This window comes from Rhinopithecus bieti, unplaced genomic scaffold, assembly GCF_001698545.2.
Source record: "Rhinopithecus bieti isolate Rb0 unplaced genomic scaffold, ASM169854v2 scaffold_28055, whole genome shotgun sequence".
Taxonomy (NCBI): domain Eukaryota; kingdom Metazoa; phylum Chordata; class Mammalia; order Primates; family Cercopithecidae; genus Rhinopithecus; species Rhinopithecus bieti.
In genome coordinates, this window is record NW_016812914.1 from 2,016,006 (window position 1) to 2,029,446 (window position 13,441).

Consider the following 13,441-nt stretch of genomic DNA (forward strand, 5'->3'; position numbering starts at 1 on the left):
GAGACCATCCTGGCTAACATGGTGAAACCCCGTCTCTACTAAAATACAAAAAAACTAGCCAGGCGAGGTGGCGGCGCCTGTAGTCCCAGCTACTCGGGAGGCTGAGGCAGGAGAATGGCGTGAACCCGGGAAGCGGAGCTTGCAGTGAGCTAAGATCTGGCCACTGCACTCCAGCCTGGGTGATAGAGCGAGACTCCGTCTCAAAAAAAAAAAAAAAAAAAAAAACAAAACAAAACAGGACCCAGTTTAATATTTAAGCTGCAGCGAGGTTACAGAGGCGTCTTGGGGCTCAGTCCCTGAGCTCTGCGATACCCAACTGGGAGTGGGGCCTCCATTCTCCAACGTACAGACCTCCCGCTTAGGCAAACAGTCACACAATGTCTGGCTGGGACGCCGCAGGCCTGGCCGTTCTGTGGCCGCATCCGCGTCCGGGTCCCTGTGGCCTGGCTGGGCGAGCCGAGGAGGGGGCTGATTCCTGGGAGCGGTTCAGCAGCGAGTTCTGAATGTCTTCCAGGACTTCACGGAAGAGCTCCTCTCGGGACTTTGTGCCATCTAGGTAGACTGAAATCAAAAAGGCCGCAGTCAGGGCCGCCAGGAGAAGGGGGCCAGAGCACAGGGGGAGGAGTGGACGGCTGGGTCGGGAGCAAGGAGACCTGCAGAGTCAGGCTGCTGGAGTCCGTTTCCTGGACCAACAGCAAGAAGGGACCGGGCGCGGTATCTCACACCTGTAATCCTAGCACTTTGGGAGGCCGAGGCAGGCGGATCACGAGGTCAGGAGTTCGAGACCAGCCTGGCCAACATGGTGAAACCCCATGTCTACTAAAAATACAAAAATTAGCTGGGCGTGGTGGCGCACACCTGTAATCCCAGCTACGTGGGAGGCTGAGGCAGGAGAATGGCTTGAACCTGGGAGGCGGAGGTTGCAGTGAGCCAAGATTGTGCCACTTTACTCCAGCCTGGGTTACAGAGCAAGACTCTGTCTTGAAAAAAAAAAAAAAGATGGAGAGGGACTGGGCTCAGGGTCCCACCCAGGGCAAGGTCTGGTCATGCTCAGGGGCTTACCCACTTCCACACCGTTGGCCTCCATCTCCTGCCTATACTTCTGGTACATGGGCCACACATGGCCATCGAAGAGGCCGGGGGGATCAGGGACTGTGTAGTTGCGGGTACTGCAGAGGGAGAAGGCAAGGATGGCTTAGAGCACAGAAGGGTGATGCCAAGAATATACCCCCGGGGTGGGGGGGACCTGAAAGCTGTCACAGTCAGGGACAGAAACTCTGAGCAAAGGGACCCTCGGTCAGAAGTCTTGGGCTAGAGGCTCCAACCTCCAGCATATTCCCCCTACGGGCCCAGGAAATGCCCTGGACAGGGTTGGCGTGGGCCATGCTATCCAGGCCTCAGGCTCTGGGAGCCTGGCACAGAGCTCCAGCCAGCTAAGTGCCCAGTGCCTGTGGCTTTGGGATGTGGCCTGTGTTCAGTGGTGGTTTTTTCTTTTTTTTTTTTTTTTTTGAGACAGAGTCTCGTTCTGTTGCCCAGGCTGGAGTGCAGTAGTCTGATCTTGGCTCACTGCAACCTCTGCCTTGTGGGTTCAAGTCATTCTCTTGCCTCAGCCTCCCGAGTAGGTGGGATTACAGACGCCCACCACCACGGCCAGGCTAATTTTTTAATTTTGAGTAGAGACGGGGTTTCACTATGTTGGCCAGGCTGGTCTCGAACTCCTGACTTCAGGTGATCCGCCCACCTCGGCCTCCCAAAGTGCTGGGATTACAGGCGTGAGCCACCATGCCCAGTTGCCCTTTTTTTTTTTTTTTTTTGAGACAGAGTCTCCCTCTGCCACCCAGGCTGAAGTGCAGTGACCCAATCTCAGCTCTGCCTCCCGGGTTCAAGCGATTCTCCTGCCTCAGCCTCCCAAGTAGCTGGGATTACAGGTGCGTGCCACCACGCCCGGCTAATTTTTGTATTTTTAGTAGAGACAGGGTTTCACCATGTTGGCCAGGCTGGTCTCGAACTCCTGACCTCAGGTGATCCGCCAGCCTCGGCCTCCGGAAGTGCTGAGATTACAGCCTGGAGCTACCACACCCGGCCCCTAGTGGCATTTTCTAGATTACTGCTGGTCCCACCTGGGAATTCAAGACAGGGCCCTCGGGAGTCCACCACACCCCAGACACCAAGCGCACCTTCTCCTCCACTTGCACTCTTCATATGGGACGGTCAGGAAGTACCGGCGGCTGTACAAGTCCACCAGGGGCCTGGGAGGGGTGGGGGAGACACGGTCAGCACCTGTGAGCTTTCCTTCCACTGCGGTCAAAATATGCAGCCTCCTAGCCTTGGCTCTCAGAGGGTGGCAAGGGCAAGGGGTGGTCTGGGCCGGTGAGTTTAGGGGTCAGGGAGGGAAGCTGAATTGACCAACATCCCTGCAGCAGCCCCCCACAAAATTGAATCATGCCTCTTCTCCAACTTGGACGGGCACAGAGAGACAGAATGTCTTGCTGAGGGCCACACAGTGAGAGGCTGGAGGGCGCAGCCTAGGTTACTGGTCTGCCTGAGAAGGCTGAGGTTCCAGAATAAAGACTCAGTTTCCCCAAGAAGGGTGGCTGTTTACCCCAGACTTGAGTTTTTACATTTCAATTTGTTTTTGAGACGCTGTCTCTCTCTGTCGCCCAGGCTGGAGTGCGGTGGCGCTATCTCAGCTCACTGCAACCTCCACCTCCCGGGTTCAAGCGATTCTCTTGCCTCAGCCTCCTGGGTAGCTGGGATTACAGGCACACGCCACCACACCTGGCTAATTTTTTGTATTTTTAGTATAGACGGGGTTTCGCCATGTTGGCCAGGCTGGTCTAGAACTCCTGACCTCAGGTGATTGATCCACCTTGGCCTCCCAAAGTGCTGGGATTACAGGCGTGAGCCACCACGCCAGGCTCCAGGCTTGGGTTGATCCCAGCTGTGCCCCCAACTCCTGACTTCTCGTGGTGGCTCTGCTCCTGGGTCTCCTGCCTGTTAAAATCAAGACGTGAGCCAGGCGTGGTGGCTCATGCCTGTAATCCCAGTACTTTTGGAGGCCGAGGCAGGCAGATGGCTTGAGGTCAGAAGTCTGAAAACAGCCTGGTCCAACAGGGTGAAACCCCATCTCTACTAAAAATACAAAAATTAGCCAGGTGTGGTGGCGCAGGCCTGTAATCCCAGATACTTGGGAGGCTGAGGCAGGAAAATTGTTTGGACTGGGAGGTGGAGGTTGCAGTGAGTCAAGATCTCACCACTGCACTCCAGGCTGGGCAACAAGAGCAAAACGCTGTTTCAAACAAACAAACAAACAAACAAGAGATGGCTATACTCGCCGGGGGAGGGCCATGCCTGGGGCCAGAGCCTGCAGACGCTCACTTGTAGCTGTAGAGCAGGAAGCCTTCCAGGAGGAGGATGTGGGTGTCCGAGGCCTCTGGCTGGACGCTGACTCCGTGGGCACGGGCAAACTTCCGTGGGCTGCTCAGCCAGGCCTGCACGGTGTTCAGCATGGCCTCCATGTCCAGGGACTCCAGCACTGGGGACAGGGGAGCAGGCATTGCAGGAGGGTGGACCCCGGGGACAGTGGAGGGGAGCAGGCATTGCAGGAGGGCGGAGCCCGGGGGACAGTGGAGGGGAGCAGGCATTGCAGGAGGGTGGACCCCGGGGGACAGCGGGGCTCGGAGGTGATGCAGGGGCTGCCATCGTCCTTACCGTCCCACTGTTTGAAGCCGTCTTCCCCAACTGCTATTTGGTCTTGGGGCTGAAACAGAGGAGCCTGAATCTCGGGCCCAGTGCCCGGTCCTGCCTCATCCCCGCCCTGGGTGATGGAGTCTTACGGGGTCCCTCGCTGGAGCTGCTGCTGACAGGGTCAGAGGTCCCTGAGGGGTGGGGGCTCTGGCTGACCCTCAGATTCTCCCCAGACCATCAATCACCTCATTAGCCCTCACCCCCACCCACGCAGTGAGCTGGGCTCAGAGTCCGTTTTGCAGATGGGAAAGGGGAAGTGGAGAGGGATAAAGGGTATTCGGCCAGAAAGCCACAGCCGGCTGGCCCTGTTGAGGAATGGCGATTTTCCCATCCGTCTAATCAGGGTCCCCACTGTAGGGATGTCCAGTGAGAATGGGCTGGGTATGAAATAGGTGCTCAGGAAATGGGAACACGACACCCATCCCTAACTCTCCTGGCCCAGTTTATCCCAGAGAACCCGGGAGGGGTCAGGCAGGGAGCAGAGCTGGTGTCCAGCCCACATGGGCACCGGGCAGCGGAGGGCGGGGTTGGCTGGGCCTGGCTGCCCGCCCTGTGTCCCCTCCCGGCTCCACCTCCCCGGGCGAGGGCAGGCACCTTGAAGAAGTCATCCTGGTGGATCACGCAGCAGTTGGGCAGGGCTCTGAGCAGGCTGTTGGTCAGCGTGGTCTTGCCGCCGTTGGTCATGCTGGGGAGAGAGCGTGTGCATGAGACTGCCTGGGCACCCCCCAGAAGGTCAGGGTGCTCAGAAGGGGGCCTGAGATACAGCCTGGGCTCCCCGGGGCCTGTCCAAGTCTCAGGGTCTTCCTGCAAATGAGCTCCCAGGATTTATCTTTATCTTTATCTTTTTTTTTTTTTTGAGACCATGTCTTGCTCTGTTGCCCAGGCTGGAATGCAGTGGTGTGATCTCAGCTCATTGCAACCTCCGCCTCCCAGGTTCAAGCGATTCTCCTGCCTCAGCCTCCCAAGTAGCTGGGACTGCAGGTGCACGTTGCCATACCCAGCTAATTTTTGTATTTTTAGCAGAGACGGGGTTTCTTTCTTTTTTTTTTTTTTCTTCCTGAGACGGAGTCTTACTCTGTTGCCAAGGCCGGAGTACAGTGGTATGATCTCGGCTCACTGCAACCTCTGCCTCCCAGGTTCAAGCAATTATTTTGCCTCAGCCTCCCAGGTAGCTGGGATTACAGGCGTGCACCACCACACCCAGCTAATTTTTGTGTTTTTAGTAGAGACGGGGTTTTGTCATGTTGGCCAGGCTAGTCTCGAACTCCTAACCTCAGGTGATCTGCCCACCTTGGCCTCCCAAAGTGTTGGGATTACAGGTGTGAGCCACCGTGCCCGGCAAGATGGGGCTTCACTATGTTGGCCAGGCTGGTCTCGAACTCCTGACCTCAGGAGATCCGCCATCCTCAGCCTCCCAAAGTGCTGGGATTACAGGCATGAGCCACCATGCCTGGCAATTTTTCTTTTTTTTCTTTTTCTATTTTTTTTTTTAGAGACAGAGACGGAGTCTTACTCTGTTGCCAAGGCCGGAGTACAGTGGTATGATCTCGGCTCACTGCAACCTCTGCCTCCCAGGTTCAAGCAATTATTTTGCCTCAGCCTCCCAGGTAGCTGGGATTACAGGCGTGCACCACCACACCCAGCTAATTTTGTGTTTTAGTAGAGACGGGGTTTTGTCATGTTGGCCAGGCTAGTCTCGAACTCCTAACCTCAGGTGATCTGCCCACCTTGGCCTCCCAAAGTGTTGGGATTACAGGTGTGAGCCACCGTGCCCGGCAAGATGGGGCTTCACTATGTTGGCCAGGCTGGTCTCGAACTCCTGACCTCAGGAGATCCGCCATCCTCAGCCTCCCAAAGTGCTGGGATTACAGGCATGAGCCACCATGCCTGGCAATTTTTCTTTTTTTTCTTTTTCTATTTTTTTTTTTAGAGACAGAGTTTCACTCTGTTGTCCAGGCTGGAGTGCAGTGACACCATCGTAGCTCACTGCAGCCTTGAACTCCTGGGCTCAGGCAATCCTCTCATCTCAGCCTCCCTAGTAGCTGGGACTACAGGCACCTGCCACCACACCCAAGGAATTTTTTATTCTTTGTAGAGATGGGGTCTCACCATGTTGCCCAGGCTGGTCTCAAACTCCTGGGCTCAAGTGATCCTCCCACCTCTACCTCCCAAAGTGCTGGGATTATAGGTGTGAGCCACCACACCCAGTCCTAGGATTAGACTTAAATATAAAACACGAAACTGTAAAACTGTAGTGAAGACAGGACATTTGTGTTCACGGAGGCTTTCTGGGCAAAGAAAAGAGGCAGAAAGTACAAACACACAAACGTTAATGTACACAGACGCGGCGTGCACCCAGAATATTCTATGTCCTCCTCTGATGTGTGGGCTCATGTCGTCCTTACCAAAACACAGGAGGTGGGACCATTCACCTGTCTTTTTTTTTTTTTTTTTTGAGACAGAGTCTCACTGTGTCACCCAGGCTGGAGTGCAATGATGCGATCTTAGCTCACTGCAACTTCCGCCTCCTGGGTTCAAGAGATTCTCCTGCCTCAGCTTCCTAAGTAGCTGGGATTGCAGGCATGCGCCACCACACCCAGCTAATTTTTGTGTTTTTAGTAGAGATGGGGTTTTGCCATGTCGGCCAGGCTGGTCTCAAACTCCTAACCTCAGATGATCCACCTGCCTTGGCTTCCCAAAGTGCTGAGATTACAGGTGTGAACCACTGGGCCCAGCCCACCTATCTTTACAGATAAGGAAACTGAGGCCCATGCCTGATTTAGTCTCAGCAGGGCTTAAAAAAAAATAAAACAGCACAGTGGCTTACACCTCTAATGCTAGCACTTTGGCAGGCCGAGGCAGGAGGATCGCTCGAGCTCAGGACTAGGCTGGGCAACATAGTAAGATCCCATCTTTACAAAAAATTAAAAACTAGCCAGTTGTGGTGGTGCATGCCTGTAGTCCTAGCTACTCCAGAGGTTAAGATGGGAGGATAGCCTGAGCCTGGGAGTTCGAGGCTGCAGTGAGCTGTGATCACCCCACTACAGTCCAGCCTGGGTGAGAGTGAAATCCTGTCTTTAAATAAATAAACAAATAATATAAACAATTTTAGGAAGGTGCGGTGGGTCATGCCTGTAATCTCAGCACTTTGGGAGGCCAAGGCAGGCAGATCACCTGAGGTCAGGATTTCAAGATCAGCCTGGCCAACCTGGTGAAGCCCCGTCTCTGGTAAAAATACAAAAATTAGCCAGGTGTGGTGGTGGGCGCCTGTAATCCAAGCTACTGGGGAGGCTGAGGTAGGAGAATCACTTGAACTTGGGAGTCGGAGGTTGTAGTGAGCTGATACCGTGCCACTCTACTCCAGCCTAGGTGACAGAGCAAGATTTTGTCTCAAAAAAAAAAAAAAAAAAAAGGAAAAGAAAAGAAAATGCCTGATGTTGGTCAGGTGTGGTGACTCCTGCCTGTAATCCTAGAACTTCGGGAGGCTGAGGCAGGATGATTGCTTGAGCCCAGGAGTTTGAGACCAGCCTGGGCAACACAGCAAGACCTTGTCTCTACAAAAAATTAAAAAATTAGTTAGGCATAGTGGTGTTCACCTGTAGTCCCAGTTGTACAGGAGGCTGAGGCTGGAGGATTACTTGATCCTGGGAGTTTCAGACCAGCCTGGGTAACATAGTGAGACTCCCATCTCTATTACAAAATTTAAAAACCAATTTTAAAATGTAAGCCCCGGGTATTAATAATTTTTTTTTTTTTCTTTTTTTGAGACGGAGTCTCACTCTGTCGCCCAGGCTGGAGTGTAGTGGCCGAATCTCAGCTCACTGCAAGCTCTGCCTCCTGGGTTCACGCCCCTCCCGGGTTCACACCATTCTCCTGCCTCAGCTTCCCAAGTAGCTGGGACTACAGGCGCCCCCCACCATGCCCAGCTAATTTTTTGTATTTTCAGAAGAGACGGGGTTTCACCGCGTTAGCCAGGATGGTCTCGAGGTATTAATAATTTTTTAAATAAAAATTAATAAAAAGAAAGTGCCTCACGTGAATCCAAGTTATCTTGTGCCCTGGGTGGGCTGTGACATTTGCATTTCATTTTGCTGAGTGCAAAATGAAAATTCGAGGCCTCTTATTTGAAAAATATTAGGGGCTGGGCACAGTGGCTCACGCCTGTAATCCCAGCGCTTTGGGAGGCCAAGAGGGTTGAATCACTTGAGGTCAGGAGTTTGAGACCAGTCTGGCCAACATGGTGAAACCCCGTCTCTACTAAAAACACAAAGTTTAGACAGGCGTGTGGTGAACGCCTGTCATCCCAGCTACTTGGGAGGCTGAGGCAGGAGAATCTCTTCCAGATACTTGGGAGGCTGAGAGGAGAATCGCTTGAACCCGGGAGGCAGAGGTTGCAGTGAGCCGAGATCACGCCACTGCACTCCAGCCTGGGCGAACGGAGCGAGACTCCGTCTCAAACAACAACAGCAACAACACCCCCCCCCCCCCCCCCAAAAAAAAAAAATACTCCAAAAAGCAAAAAATAGGAAATTCAAGAGGGAGGCCGGCCAGCATTAGACCAAACTCCAGTCCCTTCCCAGGCGGGGGTGTGAGCACCACAAAACCAGCCCTGCAGGTTACAGAGAGTTTTTATCTCCTCTAGCCTGAGGTCGTCTGAGAGAGGCTGCAAAGGCACAGTCATGTGGAATGACGTTTTGAGGACCCCACCCCACCTGGCCGCGTGTCAGTCCCCGATTTAGCCAGGACAGCCCCGAGGCGGGAGCAGGGTTCACCGGAGCTTCAGTTGATTTTCTATCCCTACCGATTTTTTTTGAGACGCAGTCTCACTCTGTCGCCCAGGCTGGAGCGAAGTGGCATTGTCTCGCCTCACTGCAACCTCCATCTCCCGGATTCAAGCGGTTTTCTCACCTCAGCCTCTCCGGTAACTGGGATTACAGGCATGCACCACCGTGCCCAGCTAAGTTTTGTATTTTTAGTAGAGACGGGGTTTCACCATGTTGGCCAGGGTGGTCTCAAGTTCCTGACCTCAGGTGATCCACCCACCTCAGCCTGCCCCAAAGTGCTAGGATTCCAGGCCTGAGCCACCGTGCCTGGTCTATTTTTTTTTTCATGCTGAGTATAATTGGAAGGTGGCAGGAATCATTTCCATTTAAAAAACGAAATACGGGGCTCAGTGTCCAGCCCCCCTCCCCACTGGGGACACCGAGACCCCCAGAGCAGAAAATCCTCCCTGCACTCAGACCTCAGGCGGCGGGTCGGCGACCTCAGGCGCCGGGCATCCCTCCATTCATTCCCGGGCCTCCCCTTCTGCGCGCACAGGGGGCTCTGCCCCGCAGGGCCGCCCGCCAGGTTCCCCGGCGCTCACCCTCCGATGCCCACGATGAGTTTCATGCCGGCGCGGAGGGGCGGCGGGGACGACTCCCAAGGCAGCCCGGGCAGGGCGCGACCACGCAGTGCGCTCCGGAGCGCGTCCCGGCTTCATTGAGAAAACCCGGAGCCTTTATAGGTCTCGGCAGCCTGGAGGCCGCCCCGGGGGAGGCGGCCCGTGGGGGTGGGGCGGAGGCGCAGGCACCTGTTCCCGCCGCCGAATGGAAATAGCTTCAGGCTGCCTTTTGCCTAAATTAGTCACGAGCTGGCCGGGCAGGGGGCTGCCTCTTCCCTCCTCCCACCTCCCTGCCCTCTCTCCCCTCCCTCCTCTCCCCTCCCCTCTCCTTCTTCCTCCCACCTCCCTCCTCCCTCCTCTCCACCTCCACCCCCTTCCCTCCTCCTGGCCAGAGAGCTCAGATCAGCAGCCCCACACTTTTCTCTCCCTAAAAATATCCCACTCTGTGTGTGCTGTGGCCTGACCCTGACATTAAGACTGGTTCTCCGGGCGTCAAGGAAGCGAACGCACCCACCCCCGCCCGCACAGCAGCCCTAGAGGCCGGGGCCCTGTGGGGAGCCTCCTTTTCCAATGAGGTCAAGGCCAAGGTGGGCTTCAGATCCTTTGCAGTGAAACACAAGCTAGCCTTGCCCTGGTGACCGGGGGCGGGGGAGGGCAGCCACAAGATCTCAGCGTGACACCAGGCACCATTCATCCAGCACCTGCCGTGTGGCTGGAGTCCTTTGACTGGGGGCCAGCGGGGCGGGGAGGGGGGTAATGAGGAGGAATGACCCTCTGCTGCTCCTCTCTTCTACCGGTGAAGGGAGAAAGTATTCCCTTATTAAATGTTTTAATTTTTTTTTTTTTTATTTGAGATGAGGCCGGGCGCGGTGGCTCACGCCTGTCATCCCAGCACTTTAGGAGGCCAAGGCGGGCAGATCACGAGGTCAGGAGTTCGAGACCAGCCCGGCCAACATGGTGAAACACCGTTTCTACTAAAAATACAAAAAAAATTAGGCTGTGCACGGTGACACACGCCTGTAATCCCAGCACTTTGGGAGGCCAAGGCTGGCGGATCACGAGGTCAGGAGTTTGAGACCATCCTGGCTAACACGGTGAAACCCTGTCTCTACTAAAAATACAAAAAATTAGCCGGGTGTGGTGGCGGGCGCTTGTAGTACCAGCTACTTGAGAGGCTGAGGCAGGAGAATGATGTGAACCCAGGAGGCGGAGCTTGCAGTGAGCCGAGATCGCGCCACTACACTCCAGCCTGGGCAACAGAGCGAGACTCTGTCTCAAAGAAAATAAATAAAAATAAATAAATAAAAAAATAAATTTGAGATGGAGTTTTGTCCTGTCACCCGGGCTGGTGTGCAGTTGTGCCATCTCGGCTCACTGTAACCTCTGCCTCCTGGGTTCAAGCGATTCTCCTGCCTCAAGCTCCCAAGTAGCTAGGATTATAGGCATGTACCACCACACCCAGATAATTTTTGTATTTTTAGTAGAGACAGGGTTTCACCATGTTGGCCAGGCTGGTCTCGAACTCCTGACCTCAGTTGATCTGCCTGCCTCAGGCCTCCCAAAGTGCTGGGATTGCAGGTGTGAGCTACCATGCCCAGCCTACATTTTTAAATTTTTTGAGACAGGGTCTCACTCTGTGGCCCAGGCTGGAGTGTGGTGATGTGATCACAGCTCGCTGCAGCCTCAACCTCTCAGACTGGAGCGATCTTTCTGCTTCAGCCTCCCGAGCAGCTGAGACGACAGGTTCGCACCACCACACCTAACTTTTTAATTTTTTGTAGAGATGGGGTCTTACTGTGTTGCCCAGGTTGGTCTTGAACTCCTGGCCTCAAGTGATGATTCCTCTGCCTCGGCCTCCCAAAGTGCTGGGATTGTAGGCATGGGACGCCTCTCCCAGCCAGAAAATAATTTTTCTGATGCTTCTTTCTTTTTTTTTTTTTTTTTTTGAGACAGAGTCTTGCTCTGTCACCCAGGCTGCAGTGCAGTGGCGCAATCTCGGCTCACTCCACCTCCTGGATTCACGCCATTCTCCTGCCTCAGCCTCCTGAGTAGCTGGGACTACAGGCGCCCGCCACCGCGCCCAGCTAATTTTTTTTGTATTTTTAGTAGAGACGGGGTTTCACCATGTTAGCCAGGATGGTCTCGATCTCCTGACCTTGTGATCCGCCCGTCTCAGCCTCCTAAAGTGCTGGTATTACAGGCGTGAGCCACTGCACCCGGCCTCTGATGCTTCTTAAAATAGTAAGGCTGACTTTATTGAGGGGGTTGGGGGACTACTACCATGGGGCTTTGTAGTATGGGAGGGAGATTGGATTCAATCTTCTCCCCTTCCACCAATGCAAGGAAAAGTGGGGAATTGTAGCCCAGGAGCAGGGGGTGATCAGAGGATGGGAAGTGACTAGGAAGGTGGGCTGACAGGACGGCCAGGTTTGTATGCCTGTATGCAGTAAGAGATCAATACACCAAAGAGAGAGAGAATTTTTAAGAGATGAGATCTTGTTACATTACCTAGGCCGGTCTCGAACTCTTGGCCTCAAGTGATCCTTCCTCCTCGGCCTCCCAAAGTGTTGGAATGACAGCCTTAAGGCGCCGTGCCCGACCAGTGATGTATTTTATGAGTCCTGTTAACAAAATTGTGAGCCTGGGCTTCAAGAGCTCTTGCAAAATGGACTGGAAATCTTGGGGTATTCATGAAGAAAGCTCAGAAAAGCAGTTCCTCAGCCACAGGATCTGTGGCAGTGTGGCAGGGTGGCTGTGTTTGTGGCCTGAGCTCCTTCAGGCGCTCAAACAGACACCCAGGAAAGCCCGGCTCCTGGGCTTCACCTCTGGCCCAGTTTCGGTGGCAGGCAGTTCCTGGCAGCCTCTTGGTGGGTCACGTGGCCCGGGGCCTCAGGTGACAGTGACATGCCCAGATAAAGGCCCTGGCAGGGCACCTCTGGGAGGCCTCCCTGTACCAGCCCACCCCGGTGGGAAGGAGAGGGAGGAGTCACAGGAGCTACAAATGCCTACCAGTCCCCAAGCAGTCTTAGATCCCAGGGTATTGATTAGCAACCTCACTGCCACACGGTGCGTTATCCCATTTACACGAAGTGCCCAGGACACGCCAATCCACAGGGACAGGAAGGGGAGGCGTGGGTGCCAGGGGCTGGGGGAGGTGGGTGGGGATGACTGTGCCTGCTGGGGACGGATTTACTTTTGGGGTAATGGAAAGTTCTGGAATTTGATAGAGGCAGTATTTGCAAAACATTGTGAAGGTACTGAGTACTTCAGAATGTACTCTTAAAAATGGTTAATTTTGGCTGGGCGCGGTGGCTCACGCCTGTAATCCCAGCACTTTGGGAGGCCGAGGCAGGCGAATCATGAGGTCAGGAGATCGAGACCATCCTGGCTAACACAGTGAAACCCCGTCTCTACTGAAAATACAAAAAAAAACATTAGCCGGGCGTGGTGGTGGGCGCCTGTAGTCCCAGCTACTCGGGAGGCTGAGGCAGGAGAAAGGCATGAACCTGGGAGGCGGAGCTTGCAGTGAGCTGAGATCACACCACTGCACTCCAGTCTGAGTGGCAGAGCGAGACTCCGTCTCTCCAAAAAAAAAAAGGTTAATTTTATGTTAAGTGACTCTCACCTTGATTTATTAAAAAAGTATTTGCCGTGGCTCACTACTGTAATCCCAGCACTTTAGGAGGCCAAGGTGGGAGGATCGCTTGAGACCAGGAGCAGGAGTTCAAGACCAGTCTGAGCAACCTTGTGAGACCTCCGCCTCCTTGCCCCCTACCATCTCTACCAAAAAATAAAAACAATTAGCTGGGTGTGGTGGTGTGCTTCTGTAGTACCAGCTACTTGGGAGGCTGAGGCAGGTGGATCCATCCCTTGAGCCCAGGAGGTCGAGGCTGCAGCGAGCTGTGATTGCACCACTGCACTCTAGCCTGGGCAACAGAGGAAAACCCTGATTTAAAAAAAAAAAAATGCTGGGCACAATAGCTCACACCTGTAATCCTAGCACTTTGGGAAGCCAAAGTGGGAGAACCATTTGAGGACAGGAGTTCGAGACCAGCCTGGCCAACATGGCAAAACCCTGTCTCTACTTAATACAAAAATTAGCCAGGCATGGTGGCAGGCATCTGTAATCCCAGCTACTCAGGAGGCTGAGGCAAGAGAATTGCTTGAACCTAGGAGGCAGAGGTTGCAATGAGCTGAAATTGTGCCACTGCACTCCAGCCTGGGCGACAGAGTGAGACTCAGAAAAAAAAAAAAAGTAATAATGATAATAAAAAGAAAGTGACCAGGCCGGGCGCGGTGGCTCAAGCCTGT

The 13,441-nt window shown here is 54.1% G+C and overlaps 1 protein-coding gene across 1 annotated transcript; it reads right to left on the bottom strand.

The window, feature by feature from the left end:
- Window positions 1-228: 228 nt before the first annotated feature.
- NMRK2 (nicotinamide riboside kinase 2) lies at window positions 229-9,347 on the bottom strand. Its single transcript, XM_017847261.1, has 7 exons — window positions 9,113-9,347; window positions 4,342-4,432; window positions 3,712-3,760; window positions 3,379-3,535; window positions 2,178-2,249; window positions 1,063-1,169; window positions 229-561 (listed from the first exon to the last, which is right to left on the bottom strand). The coding sequence occupies exons 1-7, from the start codon at window positions 9,136-9,138 to the stop codon at window positions 371-373; spliced, it is 693 nt and encodes a 230-aa protein (XP_017702750.1). The 5' UTR covers window positions 9,139-9,347; the 3' UTR covers window positions 229-370.
- Between the last annotated feature and the right edge of the window lie 4,094 nt (window positions 9,348-13,441).